Raw genomic sequence first — 19,347 nt, 5'->3', positions numbered from 1 at the left:
TGGCAGCTGCTTGTGACTGCTCTTTTAGTTAATCTGCCATCAGCCTTTGCAAATGGTTTTACTGTTCCTACCCAGTCCTGAGCTGCACGGTTTTCTCAGTGCTGGAAGTTTGGCTGCAGTTTTGTTCAGCAGAACTTCCATGTTCCATTCCTCACATCTGCATGTCTTCATAGCAGCAGCCAGCTCACACCAGATGTGGTGTGTCATTGTCTCTCTGCCCTAGAGGAAGTGCCTGAGTTACCAGACAATGGACATGAACTGGGGCCACTCATGGCTGCATTCAGCCCTCCTGCTGCAGGAGGTCTCACACACACACGTTTCCTGTTCTCAAAGGGTATATATTGCTCATTGTTTATAAAATGTGTATCTGCCTGGTTGTTTCCTCAGATTTAGGGGGCAGTTGATGATTCCCAGTGAGCTGAAAAAGGTAACAGCTCTGCAACCGTTTGACTCCTAGGAAGTCCCAGGTGTACTCTGTCAGAAGCTGTCATACTGCACCTGATGAGGAAGGAGGCAAGGTTGCATGAAGAGAAAACCTTTCCATTCTGCAGGTGCAGTTCCTGAAAGAGTCACTGGTTATTTGCCTGCTGAAAACCTGCATGTTGAATATTCCATTGTCATTTTTACCTTGGTGACAGCTCAGACTGTGGTGCTATTGCTGATGACTTGCTTAAATATTCTCCTTGTCTGAGAGAAAATTGTTTATTTCCATTGTATTACTACAGTAAACACATAACCTGTTTTTCTTCTTGTAGTTTCTGCAGTCTATGATTCTACCCTTAATTTTAGAAATAATGAAAATCCAACATTGCTGGGAGTTCTAAATGGAAAGAAATATCATGCAGATTTATATGTAAGGCAAGTAATTCATATTTTAATTCCTTTTAAGCAGGAGTGTGTACTTGAAATCACACTTGATCAATAAGGGAATGTTTTCATGTGGATAACAGAAAAGCAGATCTCTACCAACCTGACATCACAGAACTTCAGATAAAAATTCATATGGGTTGGGTGGTGTTTCTGGTAAAATTCTGTGATTATAAGTATGTGAGGAGCCCATAAATGTCTAGAGAACTTTTTGTTTATTATTTTTTACTCATTTGTGTGTCTGTTAGCTCAGCAGCAGCACTGGGGCCTTTTCACTCACTTGGCCAGAATACCAAACACAACCTAAGTGTTCAGGTGGAGTTGCTTTGTACCTGTCTCTGGCACAGGAGTTCCAGAGACAGTTCCAGTTTCCCTGGTGGAGGTCAGGCTCAGACTTTGCTGTCTGGTGGTGTCATTGTTGATATATTTGACAGCTGTGCCCTCCCTACCAAGAAGGGGGTTGTTTAATGGAAAAAACATTACCTGGATGCCTTTTCATTAAGGTTTCTATAAATTACAAGTACCCTAATGGATTTCCTTGATCTTAATGGGAAAGCACCTGTGCTGCAGGCACTCAGGGCATGAGATGATGTAGGGTTGGAGCACAGGAGCCTAAAAGTGATGCTGCAAGTGATCAGGAGTTTATCATAACCCCTTAAGAGCTATCATGGACCAAGCTGGTCCAGTTCCTTTGTCCTAGATAGCAGTATGAAGTAGAATAGCGTGACCTTTTTTTTTCTACTTTTCCTTCTCCGCCTGTTTGAAAAAGTTGGGGTTTTTTTCAGAAGTGTTTTTGTCCAAGGGTAAAAAAGTTTCTCTTGATTCCTGTTCCCATGTGGTAGCTCAGCCTGGTGTCCTCCTGTTTGGTGTACATGGCCAGGCTGGATGGCATTCACAGAGCCCTGCCTATGGATGTCGGCTCCAATGGAGCAGAGGGGTTCCTCTTGCTGTGTCTCCCTTTGCACCATTCCAGCCTGCTGCAAGTCAGGCTAGCATGGCATAGAAATTGCTTTTCTCAACTCAGAGTAGCTGCTTACCCATTCTGAAAAGCTGTTACAGGCAGGGTAAACCTCATGGCTAAATTTGTTTTGGCAATTAGTTGGGGACTATCACAGATTCCTTCAAAATCTCCTCCATATTTGCTTGTTGAAGTGCTGTAGGTGTTGCAAAAGTTAAAAAAAGGTGGAAAATGTGGTGAGTCTCCTGTCAGATAATTTGTCTGTATAATGTGAGTGCTGTTCATGAAAGTCAAAGTATTCAATATTCTTCAATTTCTCTTGTTTACCGTTGGCAGGCGGATTCCACTAGAGGATGTCCCAGAAGATGAGCAGGAATGTTCTACCTGGCTCCACAAACTGTATCAAGAAAAGGTTGGATTTTTTGTCAAGACAGCACTTATGAGCCACTAGTACTCTGTTATTTATAGTGCTAGTAGACCTTTACAGTGTGCATGTGTAGTGTCCTAATTTGGAGGCTGGGGGTGAGTTGGTTTGTTTGGCTTTCAGGGTAAGTGCTCTGTTTCTCTACATACAAACTGGATCCTGTGCTGCCAGTCATGATTGCTTTCGTTTTGTACATAGACAACGGCTTAAGCCTTTCTAGAACAGTTTTAAGCCTCTTCTTTAGAAAGTTGCAAAGGATACAAAAAGCAAAACTCTCTTACTGCCTTCTGATTGGTAGAAAGACCCTCTTTCCCTTGAAAACACCTACTAAATCAAGAAGCAGTTTGTGGGCTAAATAAGATCTATTCTTTAGCATATTAAAATTTTTGTCCCTTGTTTTACCCTGCCTTTTTTACCAAGGCAGACATCCAGCATTAAAAGAACAGGCTGATAAATTGTTTTCATACTGTGGGTTAAGAGGGCATGCATTTAAGATTCCTAATTTCATAGGATGGGGAGAGACTAATAATGATTGTGTCTGTAGATGCCCAGTGGTTTGGGTTTTTTAATTTTTTTTCTTTGCAAATGCTTTCATATGGATCCTTCATCTTTCAGATCTGTTTCTTCTGGCCTGTTTTTATGAATGTTGGAGATAGTTGTTGGGGCTGTGCTTTTTGAATGCACACAGCACTCCCATTTCAGTCAGCAGGAGTCATAGGTATGCACGGCATGAGGGCCTGGCAGCTCACTTTGCTTCAGTATTTGATCAAAGTTATGTGTTCAGACTGGAATGCAGCAGTGCTTTGGATTTAGAAATTATGGAATATAGCTATGCTCTGGTTTCCTCTCACTGGGATAGCAAAATTCTGCTGTGCCATTTGTTGTGCTCTTCCCAGGACACCACATTAGCATTTCTGTATCAACAGTGCCCTGGCAGTTCTGTTTCAAACCATGACTGTTTCTGCTATGCTTCATAGCTCCTCCAAGCAGCTTGCTTACAGGATGTGGAAAGTAAGTGTGTTTTGAGACCTCACTTGTAGGTCTACTCCCCTTGCCTCTGATGCCCCTTCTCAGAGTTTGTGCCATTAACACCCAATTCAGGCACAGCCCCCAGCACCTTTGCAGAAAAGGAGACTGTTACCCATGGGCCCAGGTACATGTAAATGGTCCTTTTGCTCAGCATTGCAAAGTCCACTTTCTGCTACCATGACTTTGTAGCCCTGTTTCATGTCCCTGAGAACTATTCAGAGGTTTGCAAGACAAGAGCATGAGTGTGAATGTGGTGATTGTTTTCCTCAATCCTTTATTACATAGTTCCAGTAATTCACTCCAGGATTTTTCTGTTATTCCCTCTTTGGCAAACACTGAGTTGTTTCTAGTGCTAACAGAGGGTACATCTATCCTTCATAATATTATATTGTACAATATATCATAGTATTCTTCATGACAACTTCATTTCCTGGTTGGTTAAGTCTCTGGTTTCCTATTTAAGTACAGGAGTGAAGTTTTGCATCCAAGAGTGAATTGTGCTGTGTTCAGTTTTCCATTCCACTAAAACCTTCTTTGTTAATGTGAATGTTTTTGATTGATTAAGGCTGGGGGGAGCTGTTTGTTTGTTTGTGTTTTGGTTTGGGATTTTTGGTGATGATTTTAGTTTTTCTCTGAAGGCAGCATGTTTCTCTTTCTCCAGCTCTTTTACTTTAGTGAAACTTACTTCATTGCAGTCATTCCTGGTTTACTGAAGTGTCCATGTCTTTGTAAAATCACACTGGCAGAATATAGAGCAGGGACAACTTCTTCCAGAGTTCTGAGATGATGAAAGCCTACCTGCAGGGTAAAAATAGAGGGTTTTTTTCACCATTCTGCCCTGCATCTTCAAAAGGTAATAGGCTCTTAGGTCAGATAACAAACAGCACTGCCACCCAGGTGCTGTTTCCAAAACTTAATTCTGTTTCAAGTTGTCTTCAGAGTCAGAAAATATTTATGATATAATGTAAAAAATTGTTATTCAAAGGGCAGTAATTCATTGCAAGATACACACTCATCCCCTGCTTTGTCTGTTTTGCTTGCAGCACTTCACTTGCTGTTTCAAAGTAAGACAAGCTGTGCATGCTACTGGAAAGCAGAGACCCTATTTGAACACACATTATGGTTCCCTGTGCTGTTGCTTATTCTCAATAATTTTAATAATTTTGCAGTAGTTTCTCAAGACTCACATACAATGTGCTGAATTATGCTGTAGTAGCATGATTTAGTGGCTGGAGAGTGCCACAGGTACTGAGGTCAAGGCCTGTGCACTCAAGATGATCAGGATTGCAGAGCTGTAGGAATGAGTAATGAAACCAGCAGTTACTGGACATGGAGGGACATTAATTTTTTTTAAATTTATTTATTTCCCCATATTGACATTAGTAAAGGAGTGAGAGTCTTTGAGAAAAGCTTATTCCTTTGTTTTTTACCTCCTTGTCTGCTCTCACCTACATGTACCTCAATCTGAGATACTTCTCTGTGGGAACCTGTTGTGTTTGTGTTCTTGCTACTTGTCACTTCATTTTTTGGCTTGGTCACTGCTACAAACACAGTTGAACAGAGTCCTGCCAGATGAACAGTGGCATTGTGCTGCTGCTCTAAACCAAGCACTGTTCTCCTCCACATATGGCCAGCACGGTATCAGTTAGTTCCAAATTATGACAGAAGTTCAATTTGGGTTGCACATTGCTTTCTTTTTTTATTTCTTTTACTTTTTTTTTTAACTGCCATTGCTAGAAAGGCTCCCTTTGACTTTAATAAGGACTGGGTTGAGGATCTTTTTGTCTGGTGTGAAGAGGTAATATCTAGTAATCACAACTCTGCTAGTCCTTTCATGTTTGTTTTCATTTTTACCTCCTTACAGTCTCAGTGCCTGAAGTAGAAATTCTGCTTGAGAATCTTAATTTTCATTAAAAAGAGAGCAAGCTTCTAATTCTTCTTGCTTGTAAAAGAAGCTTGGAAAACAGGGCCTGAAAATATATACAGAAATGTCCTAGGGAATCAGCAAAGCCTAACTGAAGAGGAGAAGTGTACAGAACTCCAGTGTTTGGGAACAAAGAATATATTTTTGGATCCTCATTCTTTGTGGGCTTTCTCACGAGGGGCAGCAGCATACCTCTGCTGCCAGACCTCCTGTGGGAACAGGGTGGAGGAATCCAGTCAGCCTCTCACAAGGAGATGGATGTTCCCTGATTTGCCCTCACTGTCTGAAGTAACTTAAATGTGCTGGGGGCAATAGAGGGAGCATGTTTCCATGTTGGAATGTGATACCTGCATGGATGGAATCAATTACAAACCAAAAAGAAGCCCTGTAGGCAGAGGAATGAAAGGAGCCTAATGTGAGTAAGGTGATTTTGGGAAATGGTGAGGTGTATAATCTAAAGTCTGTCTTGTTGCTGGGTATCATAGGCACCCTCACAAAAACTTTCAGGGAAGATGAACCCATAGATGCCTTTTGCAGGTGAATGAACATATTTAAGGGTAAGAAACTGTGACTGAAGAGCTGTTCCCCACAACAGTGGGAAATGTGGTGGAGCTGTTGGCCTTGACATTGTTTTGCCTTTTGTATTTGTTTTCCATCTGTCTCAAGCCTCCCAGTGAGGTGTGGTCAGTGGTTTTGCTGCCCCTCATGCCATGCAGAACCAACAAAGAAAACGCTGCTGTGTGGGTTTCAAGCTAGCCTGAAATCTACTACTGCTCTCTGCAGTAGCAGGCCCTCTAATGGCAATGCCAGCAATAGTCGGGAATTCTTCACATTCCTGGGTAATACCAGCATTTGGAAACCTAACTGTATGTAGTAAGTTCAGTTTTCTGATGATGAGTGGCTCTGTGTTCTAAAGCAGTCTTCACTGCACTGTGAAGAAAACCCCATACCCTGTCAACTCTGTTGAAGATGGCTCAGTAATTGGCCACAGTGATCCCACTGCAGTCCAGCTCACAGGAGTAAAACACTTATCATTTTTGTAATCTCAATAAAGAGAGGGCAGTGCTTTAATTATTACATAATCCTATAAAAGCTGAATATTCATTTTGAAATAGATAAAGTGGTAACAGCTTGTAATTGCTCAGGTTGCTTATCAAGTAAGTAAAGAATTGTTTGTGTCAACTGGAGTGTAAGTGAAAAATCATAGCATAGTAGAAAAATAGTCTTTTGGTTAATTCATCTTGGCTTTCCTAAAAGTTTTAGAAACAAAAAATCCTTTCTTTAAAGAAATATCTTACTTCATTATAGTTAAATTAATTTTTTATGTCAGTCTAATGCTGACTTCATTATTCAGCCAATATTTTTGTGATAACACAGATTAATAGCAGATTAATAATTTAACAAGGAGGGAGGGTTTTTTTCCCCCACTCACTTTTGATATCTTGGGTTGGTGAGATCAGTAAAGGCAGTGCTATTCACCCATGTGGATTATAGAGCAAGGTATGAATTCAAAGTCTCCTGTGCTTTAAAAAACAGCTGCTACAAAGCAGAAAAAAACAATCCCCACCTCATTATCCTCCCTGTGTTATATTTAAAGGTCAAGTCATTTGCTTAAAGCCAATGAGAGATTTTGTGCTGTTTACACACTAAACTGCCTGTAGGGAAGTTCAGCACCCAGACTTCCTACCACAGGCATCATGGGAACAAGACTAAGTCCGTGGGACAGGGGCAGGAAGGGGTGATGTTCTTTAGAGTGTGGGACAAAGTGATGCCTGGTCACCCTTTCTGACAGGTTTGTGGGTGCTGTTTGAGAGCAGCAGTTGGAGAAAACGAGGGAACAGGGGATGCTGCTGAGTATAGAGCCCAGAAACTTCCCTGGCTTACCTGCAGTGCTTGGGCAGTGGCTGTGGCTCCTGCAGGAGCTTCAGCAGTGATATCCCATCATTCCTCCTGTTTTCCTAGGCTGCTATGCTCTCAGATACAGCATTTTTCAGGCTGCTGTGTGTAGGAGAAAAAAAAGTATTCACACATCAGTGTATGCTCCCCCTTTTTTTTTTTTGACACTGTGTTCATTGACTTCAAAGTACAAGCTTTCCAGCCATCAGCTGGTCTTTGATCTTCCCCTGTGGTTACAAGCCTCCAGAAGGAGGAACATCAAAGCCAGGGATGGCTAGTTTTGTTGGCAGATGGGGATGTAATTGTTGCCCTCCTTTGTTCTCCTAGGATGCATTCCAGGAGGAATATTACCGCACAGGAACCTACCCAGCAGTCCCGATAGTACCACCCCGTCGGCCATGGACACTTTTGAACTGGCTTTTCTGGGCCTTGTTGCTGCTATATCCTTTGTTCCAGCTGCTCATCAACATGATCAACAGTGGATCATCGCTGACACTGGCTAGTTTTGCATTTGTCATTATAATAGGTGAGTTTTCTGATACAAAAAGATTACTTACAGTGTAACTGTCCAGTAAGATTTACTGAGATTTGCTCGATATAAAGATGATTTGTGAATTCAACAACCCATCTAATATGTCCACTCTAGCCTGGACTAGGTTAAAAAGATTCTTTTTTTTTTGTTTATTTTTTTATAGTTGTACTTTTTTTGTAAGAGCTGCATACAAATTTTTCTGTTTCTGTGGAATTCAAACAGTGACTTCTCGGTGGGTTGCCTACAAAAGGCTTTCTTTTCTTGTGTTGTGTGTTGCTGTGTTCTACTTAAAATGCTTAGAAGAAGGGTACAAGGATAATTTATTCCTTTGAGAATGCTTTTGTCTAATCATAGTCTGATGTGTCATGCACTGGTAATCCACCAGTTCATGATTTAAGCACAGCCTGTTGTGGCCATGTGCTCTGATTTATGTAGCACAGGGCATGGACTGTCACAAGTGATTCCTACAGGTCCTGTGGCAGTTCTGAACTGCCTTGGTTCCTATTTCAACTAGTATGATATTTAAGACAAGGAAGGAAAACAAAACAAGGAGCTGGCCCAAAGAAAGGGAGAGAAATCTTATTTGGTGTTCTTCATGGAAGCAGGAACCAGGTCAATTTAGCAAATTGCATCATATCTAGGTGTCTGTGATTGAGTGCTGGTTTGAAGAATAAGTTCCCTTCCAGAATAAGGCATACATTTTTAAAGCAAATACTGTCTGTTATTGCTCTGACCATCACAGGTATTCATTACTTCATCACCTTCACATCTGTGTATATTACAAACAACCTTGGAAAAAGAAACAGAGCCTCACAGTCTTCCTGGCTCTGAGAGAACTTGGATACAGAGCTGACTTAAAAAGCCACCTCCAGAATAGCAATACAGAGGAGATAGGAAAATATGGAGCATTTTCTTGTCTCAGACGTGAATCTTTGCTCTCTACCCAGGAAATTGTTCCCAGCACATAATATTTCTTTGCATTCTCAGAAGTCTGTCTCTGAGCTAGATTGATCAAGATTAACTAACATCCTTTTAGCCATCTGTGAAGAGTTTGATGTGCTAGGCACCCAATATTCTTTTTCAGAAACTGCCCACCAAAACAAATGCTGCATTAAGCTTCTGTTGATGCTTCTTATAGAGGTAATTGGAGAAGGAACAGTTTGTGTGTGTGCGTGTGTGTGTGTGTGTGTGTGTGTGCAGGCAGGAAATTTCCTTCATGATGCTTTGAGCCAGAGGAAGGAAAACAAGCAAGGATAAGATCCAGCTTAATAGTTGGTACGTTAGGTGGGCAGGGTAGAGGAAAAAAGAAGGGAATCCTGAGCTCTTGTCTTCATCTGGAGAAATTGTTGGTGCTTGTTACCCTGGAAATGCGTTGTGTAAAACGTGTAACAATTCCTCAGGGCAGCAACTCCAACTTAAAAGCCTCTTTTTCCACCCACCTTGCTTGTTGGAAGTCACAAGCAGTGCCCCCTTCCCCTTCTGTGACTGGTGAGGAGGATGGGAGTGTAGAGGGAGCACTGTGGTTGGGGTGTGCTGGGAATGGGAGGCAGTGGGTTCAAATCCCTGTTGCTTGCAGAGAGAGGTGAATCAGGCTGCCCTGTGCTCCTTTGCAAAGTGGGCAAACAGCAGGGTGGGATGAGGTGTGACACCATTGTAAATGCTACTGCCTGGTAGTTTGCTGAAGAGGACATTTGTTCTGCCTCTGGAAGAAATGCTGGCATAGTCTGTTTGGTGCTGGGTTGTGGAACAGTGGCCTAATGGTGCACTGAAGTGTAGCTACTGCAAAATGGTTTGAATTTGTCATCTTTCCTTCGGCATTTTCCTCTTAATTCAGTTTCTCCACTCAGCAGACTGGTTGGTTGGGTGCCATTTCAAAGTGCTTCATGCCTTGTGTACCCTCCATAGGGAGCCTCACGCCATTTTTCAGGGTTTCTGGAGTTTAACCTCAGGGCCGACTGCTTTGCTGCTTGACATTGTAGCATTTGTGATGGTTTTGAATTTAGCCCTTTATAATTTAGCTGAGTGACACCACACCCCTCACCCTGCACCCTGAACCTAATACAAACTTGCCATTAGTGACCTAGGTCACATTTTTCTTCATCAAGAAGGGAAAGAAAGAACCTGTAAAGGAAGAAAGCTATGATGCTACCAAGAACAGACAGCAAGAACGACCTTCTTTTCATTTCTTTCCCCTTTTCTTGTTCCCCACTTACCTTTCTTCTGCTTCTAGCCACAAGGAAAGGTTAATAAGCAGGCTGCTCTGAGTCATCTCTTGACTGCAGTGATAATCCAAAGGATTTATTCTCAGGGTATCTGTAATACTGGATCTACCAGAAGGCTCCAGCAGCCTGCAAGCACAGCCAGTGCGTAGTAGAGCAGGGAGGACTCTGCTGTCTTTACAGTGGGAATGGTAATTGGTACCTGGTGGCTTAACAATGTAAAAGGAAGGTTTTTCTGCAGACTGGAGGGGTTTATCTGATGATAAAATCAGCTCTTCCCATTGCTCTTAGCAGATCTTTTCTCACTGTTTATAACTGAAGCGCATGGGTAGTGGTTTGGTTTCTTCCTGTAGCACTTTGACAGCTCACCTGATACCCCAGGATCAGGAACTTTACTGCAGTCCCCAGTAACCCATTGTAGTAGATTGCTGGTTTTAAGGGTGGGTTTCAGTAGCTGATACAGGTGCAGATAAGCACAAAATAAACCTGTTGTGATAGAGCAGAGTAACTAGGAGGTCCTGTCACCTGGCACCCTCTGCATTGTTTCTAGATTGTCATTTGTCCTTTGGATAGTTTCTGCTTATTGTGCTCTCCAGTAAAACACTGACTGGCTTGTAAGTAACTGGCTGTTCAGGTGGAAAGAGCTCTAAGAAAAATGCTCCACTTGAGCTGGAGTGGAAGGCTGGTAATCCGTCAGACCCTAGTTCTGAGGTCTAAGAATGAATAACCCATGTATGTACAGCTCTGCTTGGTTCAGCTCAAACTCTTCCAGCCCTAAATAAATGTCATTTCTTTATACTGTGAATGTTGTCCCCTTGTGCTTTGCTGTGCAGCAGTTTGGCTGTTTATACTCCCAAAAGTCATCACACTGTGTTCATACCTTACTGCTGCTCTGGGAATGGGAGCCCTTTGTGAAACTGCTTGAATCAATACGAGGCAGAGGATAAATGCTCAAGTAGTTTGAGGGACAAAACTGTTCTGAAAACCAGCTTTAGTTTCACAGGACACATGGCAAGAGATTTAGCTACTTAGCTCACAACTATTTAAAAATTGGTGCTGATATTTTGGTGCTGAAGCATAGGCATGTCTGTCAAATGTCAGTATCTGTACTTGACAGCAGCTTCTTTTTTTTCTCCTCCTCCCGCTTCCCCAGTCTCATTTGGCTTCAAAGAACCAAATGTTGGGTGGCCTTTCATGTTTTGATAACTTGTGTCAAGGAGGACACTCACCCTTCGTGCTCCAGAAGTAATTTATTGTAAAGCTGTCAACAGCAGTTACAAGGGGAGTGTATGCCGAAGATGAGAGGGTTTATAAGGGAGCAGCAGCTATTCCATGTTTCATGCTAAAAGCACGGTGGCATCTGGGCTGATGGCACAGGGCCAGCAGCTCCATAGCAGTTCTAGGCGAGAGAAGCATTCCCTCTGCACTGAGTGCCAGTAGGGATGAGCCAGCTGGGATTCCTGGGAGCTGCTGTGTGTGCGCTGTGCTCTGTGGGTGGGATTACACTGCAGCCCTGGGGACATCACAGCGTCCAGGAGCAGAGTGTGGAGCACAGGGGTGGAGCACGGTGTGACCTGGGCAGCGAGGCTGGCACTGCCTGCAGGCTGAGGTGAATGCAAGGTGAGGAGAGGATAAGCCAGCAGGGCTGTAACAGGTTTTACAGCAGGATACAAACCATGTGCAGGATCATGCCTGTGTCATTCTGCCTTTTGGTGGAGCTGCCAAATAGTCTGGCCTTTCAGCCGGGTGCCTAGAAATTGGGGGATTTGGGGTGGTTGTTTTTTTATGTGAGTGTGTTGCTTGTTTATTCTCCTTCATAGTATGCAGGATAGGCCCTCAATGGAAATGCCTACAATTCATACAGTCTTTACTTGTACAAATCTCAATTTCAATGCATAACCTCTATAACTCAAGTGCAAACTGTATGTGGGAAATTTTTATGCCCTGCCTACTGTGCTGCTTATAGCACTTGCTGTGTGGTAGAAAGGCAGGGCAACAGATGAGAAAAAAATCCTGAGTAGTAAGAGAAAAGGTGGAAATCCATTGAGCTAAGGTTTTGCTGAAGGATGAGATACTACATGTGGAGGTGGTGATTTTCTTGGAGATAAAATGTGTTCCAAGAAAGATTACACTCCTGGCACTTTTACTGTATCAGCTCAGCCCTCCTTGAGCCCCCAGCATTCCAGCAGGCAGAGCAGGTCCTCAGCAACCTCCTGCATCTTTTGGATGCTGAGTAATGATGGGCACAAAGATGCAGGAGCTCAGTTACCTCAGTTTGCTGTGGAGTAGTACAAGGATGCTTCAGCCAATAGCTTCTCTCATGCACTTCTCAGGGTGGTCTTAAACCCTCACAGCTCTGAAGTTAGGCACTGCTGATTAGTTACTGCTTGATCTCCCTTTCTCCCCTTCCTTGAAGTAAAAAGCCTAAAGTTCCCCTTATTACAGTTGTATGTAAAACAAGAAGTGAATAAATCCTTAAATGCAAGGGTATCTCTCAGGTCTGCACTGAGGCTCCAGGAGAGCTGTGGTGAGGAGGCAGTGCAGGGACAGACCAGTGAGGCAGCCCAGCCTTTCCCCACTTTGTTTCCACATGCTTGGCAAACATGAGCAGTCCTCTTCTCCTTGCACCCCACCTTCCCCAGGGTGCTGAGGGCTACAGGGTGAAATGGGGATAGAAGGCAGTGGCAGCTTCTGCCAGGGAGCAAAGGACAAAAAAGGACATCTGAACTGCTGAACTAGTTGTTTTTTGTGTCCAGGCATTCTTGGAACTGGATGAAATCCCCAGCATGGTGTGTGGCTGCTGCAACAGCTGCTCTTATTTATGCTCTGTGTCCATCTCCAGATGCTGTTTCTATCCCTTGTGGTTAAAAATCTTAATGATTTCATGCTTACTATTATGTTATGATCCCAGACTGCAGGCTACACATTGGATCTTTCTCTTATGTTCCCAAGCACATGGCCAGTTACATGTCAGAGATGGTTTTGTTTCTTTCTTTCTTGTCTGTCTGTGAGAGCCAAGCCCTTAGCTTGTCTCAGTGGTGTGTGTTTCTATTCACAGAGTGACAGTGGCGTGTAAGTGACAGTGAGTGCCCTCAGAGCCAGCTCCCTTTCTGGACTGTTCCCTGCCCAGCTCTGCCTGTGAGAGGGCCCTGCTTTCCTGGCATCCACAGGACCTGAGGGCAGCCCCATGGGCAGACCAGCTTCCCAGTGTCCAGCCACGCTGTCACATCACGTGTGACCCGTCCCTGGCATCCAGTTACCACTTGCACTCTAAAAGCTGCTGATTTACTGTCAGACTACACAGCTGGAGTCTGTAGTGATGGCTCTTTGTGGCCCATGCTGTTGTGCCAGCAGCAGCTGGTGAAGCACAGGGCAGCACTGTGTGCCAGCTGCCAGCCCCCTCCCCTTCCAGGGCTGGAGAGCAGCAAATGCCAGGACACGGCCTTGGATCAACCCCGCAGTTCACAAGGGATGCCTGGTAGTGGGATGAAACCTCTGGATCCTCTTGGTGATCTCAGGCACTGACTTTAACCATAAGGAGTCCTTGGGCTGGTGAGAATTTGTCCAGAGTAATCTCAGAGAAGTAAAGACTGATGGGAACGAGACATCCAGAGCACCTCACCTTAATGTCACCATCAGTCAGAAAGACAGTGGGATTTGGAGGCTTAGGGGAGGTTTGTGGCTTTCTAGGTTTGTTTGGTTTGGGTTCCTTTTTTTTGGAAAGCATTCTGAGCAGAGGGAAGATGTTTGTGACTTCCTAATAGGTTTAGGCCTGAAAGAAGCATGGCAGTTCTGAACGTGTACAGCAGCTGAGCAGAAGTTTGAGAAATTATAGATTTTGGGCAGCTGAGCCCCTTTACAGAGAAACCAGAAGTGTGAGGGAAGGAGTTTAGGTTAAGCTGCATTCAATTTTGTCACTTTAAGTGCTACAGATAAATAAAATAATCCTTGCACATGGTGAATTATTACTGAATCATCTGTAAGTCTTTTAAATTAACCTGTTTTCTTGTAATGGACTTTTTCATGAGCTGCCATTAACAAATACCACAGCTTACATTTTTTTTATTTATCAAGATCTGAAGTTCCCTTGCACTTGCTTTTTCAGACACGGGGCTGTTGAAAGCCAGCAGAATTCCCTTCCCCTGGCACGCAGGGCTGTGCATGCCTGTGCCTCTCATACCCATCCTGGTTCCTTGTAGCCTCTTCCCTGCTGATGGGAGGGGATGTGTCCAGCCTGAGGCTCTTCCTTCATGAGATGCCATAGGCAATTAAGTTGATGTGGAGGTGTGGGAGCCTCAAATGCACCTTTCATCCCAGGTCTCTTTCATGCTGCTACACCGGTATAGATGTTCAGGCCGTGCCTGAAGCAGCTTGTGTTCGTTTTGCAGCTTCTGTTGGTGTCAGATGGATGATCGGGGTTACGGAAATTAACAAGGGCTCCACCTATGGCAACAATGACAACAAGCAGAAACAAAAGTAGCACCTTCAGAGACTACTTCAATCCAAAGGGAACAAATCAACTGCTGAAAACTCTTAAGTGCGTATCACAGTCCTTCAAGTGAGATCAGAGGATGAATAATTGCCGTGCATATCTGAATTTGTGCTCCTGTTGTTTTTCTCTGGGGTTTGGGCTGGATGACACGCTGGAAGGATGCACTCCTTCGTATACTCTCAGCAACAGGTTTGCACATGAGTGGTTGGTTTGTTTTCCTATGAAGTGTCTTAAGTTTTGAAGGAAAAAAAATTCCAGTGTGCTTGTATGAAGAGACTCTATCTGGAAACTAACCAGAGGTGCAAGCTTTAATGTCAGAAGATTGTTACAAGATTATTAAACTTGATAGTTGTGTAGCTCACACAGTTGAACAACCATAATCTGTCAGTGTTTAAACACAGTACAGCGGGTGCTGTGCTTGGTTAGAGCAGTATTGGACTGAAGCAGCTCTGCTGAGCTGGCAGAACTGCAGTAGAGTTTTTGTACATCCAGAACCTGTTCCCACAGTGTGCACTACATGGGCCCTTCAAAACTTCAGCCAGACCCTGCCTGCACAGCCAGACATTGGAGCCTGGCAGTATCAAAGCCTGGAATCAGAATTTGGCTTTGTGGCCTGAGCAGAGCTGAGTTACCCACTGCCCTCTTTGTCCCCAGGCCATACATCCCAGGGGTAGCTGAAACCTCTAATTCTTCAGAGTAAATGTCATTTTTAGTTTGGAAAACTTGAAGTAGTAAAATTCCTTTTGGCTTTAAATGCTACTTAAAATTCCAAGCCGTCCTAACAATTTTGGAAACAAAATAACTGGGCATGGTGTAGTGAAATAATGCAAAGTTTGCATTACAAAGTATGCCCCATACCCATAATGTTGTGATCCTAATTAACCTGCTTGTTTGTCTTTTCTGATAAACTAGTTTACTTGGTGCCTCATAACCATCAGCCTGAAGTAATAGTAAATTATTTTCTTCTGGGGAGGAAGGGGAACTAGGAGAGAGACCTGGAACAGTGGGTATGGCTGATGTTTTTAATGTCTGTCTTGATTTGACACCCTTCTGAATTAAATAAAACTAGAACCAAGCTCTGAGGAAAAGGGGGTTGCTCTGACATTCCTGGTACTGATCTCAGGGCAGCTGCCTCCTGTTTTTAAACTTCCAGAGTTAAGGCTCTGCAGGTTACTAGAACTAACTTGTTTAAAGCAGGGAAAACAAAAAGGAAAGGAGGGGACATTAATAGCAAATATGATTGGAAAAAAACCCCAATTTTTTGAAGTCTACAGCTCTCGACACTGAGTGGTGGAGGTTGTGATTGACACTTTCAAAGACAGTCCATATTCACTTGGCATAGATCTAAACCAGACAGTCTTTAGGGAAGAAAGTGAGTAGTCTTACTCTAGCAGCTGGTATAAAAACAAGGCTCTTTTCATATAATAAAACCGAGGCCGGAAGAAACAGGCTAATACAGCAATACTAATTATTCCATGAAATATGTATTTGCTATTCAGTACATCAGATAATCTAGAAACTCACCTTTTAATATGCAGAACCTAAAAAGCAGGTGAAGTAGTGCTTTTAGCATGGAGCATTAAGTGAAGTTTGGGGATAGTGGAGGCAGTAACATTTACAACATGAAGGAAGGCATAGGCAGTGTTGAGAGACTGCCTTGGGAGGCTTTTTGCCTCACACATCTTGTGTACACAGGCATTCCCTATATTCTGAAGCTTTCAGGAACAGGTTGTTCAATGTCATGAACAGAAACATGGGCTCAGATGTTTCTGGAGCCCAAGAGTAGAAAATACTGAAATGTTTACAGTGCTGTTTAATAAAGCACATGCCCTGCACTCTGTTTGCTGTAACACTCTTAACAGTGAAAAACTGAGTATTGCATCCTGTAGTAGCATTAACAAGCCTGACCTGAAGCCACTGTACACAAGAGCTGGAAAATGGGTGGGAGGGGAGAAAGGAAAGGCCTCTCCAGGGTAGCATTTTACTGTGAACACTACCTGGCAGGCCCAGTGGCCTTTTCTCAGGGTGGTAGGTGAGCAGTTCTGAGCAGCAAATACATATTCCTGGAGTGACAAAGGCTGTTCTGCCTTTCTGAGAGCCACGGATTTAACATGCAGTAAGTAAAACCTTCTGAAAGAGTGATGAGATGATTTCACACCCCTTTCCCTGGGACCAACCCTTAAAACAGGCTGAGGGCCAAACATGCCACTCCTGTATCCATCCTCCTAACCACTTGTGCAAGTCCCGGCACACCACTGAGGCCCTTCCAGCACTCAACTGACAGACAGAGAAAGCTTAATGGTCCTTGCCAAAGTTAAACTTCTCCAGTTCACTGTATTAAAAAAATGACATAGGTTATTAGGAAGCAGTGTTTGCCCCTCATCCCCACAAGCAACTGTATGTTCTACAACTGCCTTAACAAAATTAGTCTTAATGTTTGTTTATACAAAAATAAAAGTATAAAAAGCTAATATGCAGTGAATGAGTTTTCTTTTGGTTGGCAAGAACAAACTGGTAAGAGTATGTCACCTTTATCCTGACTTCTAAAAACTGTCCACTGTTCCTGTCTGTGTTCAAGGGCACCTGAAACAAGGCAAGTGAGGACACAACTCACTCAGATACTTCTGTTACACTGCAAAGTGAAGCACACAGCAAGCTGGGGGGACACTTCTACCTCTGGTACTCTCATAGTCCTTTACTGAGGATGACAACATACCTCCTATCACACAGCTGAAAATAGAGCCCTGAAAAGAAGGGGAAGTCTTTGTTTCAATTTAGCATTATATTTTTTGAGAGCATAAATATCTGTACAGGTGACATGCACAGCAAGGTTCATACTTTCCTAGGTAGAAATGCCAGATTTTGTGGAACCTCCTTGACAACTCACCCCACACCTGTGACTAATCAAGAATTTGTGGATTAAGATGAGAGACAAGACACTAAAATATAAAACTAAATACTAAAAGCAAGTTTTAAATTACCTGTTTTAAGTCTGAAGCTGTAACAGAAATATGTAAACTTGCACTAATGTTTACAAGTAACAGTTTTAAGTCACCTGATGGAATAGCAAGGAAAAAAAAAATCAACTACATCATGCATTGCAGGCTATTTCTTCCAACTGCTAACCACTTCTAGTCTCTCTTCTGAGGCTGATGACAGCTGAGGTGTAGTGGGGAAATGAAAGCCCAGGATCAGAAGTCAGTTTTCAAAAGGTAACAGTAGATTCTTGGTTTTGCCAAACACAACACAAGAATCAGCTTGTACAGCTGTCTTCTAGAAGACAAAAATGTCATGCAGAGCACTCCCTGTTCACAGTGCAGACATCCAAGAAGGAAAGCATCCCTTAGATAAAAGGCACTGTCAGGAATTGCCCATCACCGTCTTTTCTCAGAAGGTGATGAAAGGGGGAACCTTACTTCTCTTACCTCTTGTGTAAGAAACATCTCACAGTACTCATCTTGAAACTTGACAAACAGTGACTATTGCAATACAAGAGCAGCTTATTCTAGTTAGGTCAGCTTAGCAGTCTTTTCCCAGTGTTGTAAAAAAGTTTAACATGTGGCACAGTCCCACATTTACTTGCAGAAGAAAAACCCTTCACCAACATCTCCTAAAATAAACCATTTATTGAGAAAAACCTTTTTTTTTTTTAATTTCAATTATCAGCCTTGTGCATAACAAATCCGAAGCTTGCCAAAAACAAATAAACAAAAACCCCAGTAAAAGTTCACAGTCAGTGCACTCAAACAGATTAAAAAACAAGGTCCATAACGCCTGATAACACTACAGCATTTTTCTGAACCTAGAGAGTTCAAAAATACTACATATGAACAATACAAGTTCTCAGTCAAATGAGAAACAGGAGAAGGAACAAAAAGGGTCTGGTCCATATACAGTAGTAATGGCACTTTCACTGAACATGCAGCTTCTTCCAACTTGCGGACACGTCACGTGAGCAACATGTGCCAGGTAAAATGTACAGGAGCAGCAGAGGAAGTGACACTGTCACTTGTGCAGTCTTCGTTAAGGTCAACTTTCAGACTGTTTCTCAGCACAGTCTTTATGTAAATATTACATACAGTAGTGATTCAAATCTTGTCAGACTAGAAAAAGCCAGAGATTGAGTAACTTCATTCTTCGTCTGTGCAAACCTGTGAAGGAAGCAAAAGGCATTTACCTCAGCCATCTCACCCATCTCCCTCCTGCAGCAAGATGATCATGGATCCATTTCTTTAGCACCTTCACCTTGAACTTTTTTTTCTCTCCCTTGTTCCACAGTGATGCATTACAGGTGTTTGTATGGGAGTACTGACATTCCCACTGTTACCATGCATCCTTACGTGCCTAAAGCAGTGTCCACCTCTGATGGGTGGGAGCTGCTACAGCTGCACTGATAAGGGATGGGTGATGATGCCAAACACACTGCTACTGAATCAGAACACCAAAGTGATCAACTTTATGTTGGAAAATGAGACAATTTAATAACCTACTGTGATCCTTCTTCTTCAAAAAAGAAGTTACTAATACAGCTCAATTTTTAGCTGTGAATATTTGCCTGTTTTAAGGAAAGCATCACGCCGTAGTTCATGCAAGAACTGCAGACTGTTACAGCAGCTGCCAGATAAAACATTCAGTATGATATTAACTTTAAGTATGAACTTAAAAGAAAATCAGCTCTTTGCACAGAAGAATGGAAGACTTCTTGTGTGTAGTTTCACTTTTTATGGGGGGGCCCTTATCGCTAAAAACCCGTGCATTTGTACTTGCTGAAGTTCTTGGTGCAAAGTCCTTCAGGTCCAATTAGCTACCACTGAGTTGGAGCCTGACTTGTCTTTTCAACATAGAGATAATGCATTTCAAAACAGCAGTGAAAGATTATTGCCTGGTGCACACCATGTCCTATAGTCACATGGTTGCTGAATACAACACACGTGCTTCTGGAAAGTTGCCAATCCATTTTTCCTGGACAGCATCAATTTGCTAGCAGCCCCTCACCATGGTACCAA

The 19,347-nt window shown here is 43.0% G+C and overlaps 2 protein-coding genes across 3 annotated transcripts in view; one reads left to right on the top strand and one right to left on the bottom strand.

Moving 5' to 3' along the window:
- The window catches only part of AGPAT4 (1-acylglycerol-3-phosphate O-acyltransferase 4), a 72,010-nt gene extending 53,956 nt beyond the window's left edge, over window positions 1-18,054 (top strand). For both annotated transcript variants that reach the window (XM_030946045.1, XM_030946046.1), the window contains 4 exons: window positions 756-858; window positions 2,162-2,237; window positions 7,426-7,624; window positions 14,238-18,054. In XM_030946045.1, coding sequence (XP_030801905.1) covers window positions 756-858; window positions 2,162-2,237; window positions 7,426-7,624; window positions 14,238-14,329 — 470 coding nt within the window. In that variant the 3' untranslated portion in view covers window positions 14,330-18,054. The remainder of the gene's footprint in view (window positions 1-755; window positions 859-2,161; window positions 2,238-7,425; window positions 7,625-14,237) is intronic.
- The window catches only part of MAP3K4 (mitogen-activated protein kinase kinase kinase 4), a 64,257-nt gene continuing 61,916 nt past the window's right edge, over window positions 17,007-19,347 (bottom strand). The window contains 1 exon segment of the mRNA XM_030946044.1: window positions 17,007-18,492. Coding sequence (XP_030801904.1) covers window positions 18,472-18,492 — 21 coding nt within the window. The 3' untranslated portion in view covers window positions 17,007-18,471.

The sequence above is a fragment of the Camarhynchus parvulus genome, chromosome 3 (genome assembly GCF_901933205.1).
Source record: "Camarhynchus parvulus chromosome 3, STF_HiC, whole genome shotgun sequence".
Classification (NCBI taxonomy): domain Eukaryota; kingdom Metazoa; phylum Chordata; class Aves; order Passeriformes; family Thraupidae; genus Camarhynchus; species Camarhynchus parvulus.
Note: the sequence above shows the minus strand (reverse complement) of the source record. Positions and strands in the feature narration are given on the sequence as shown.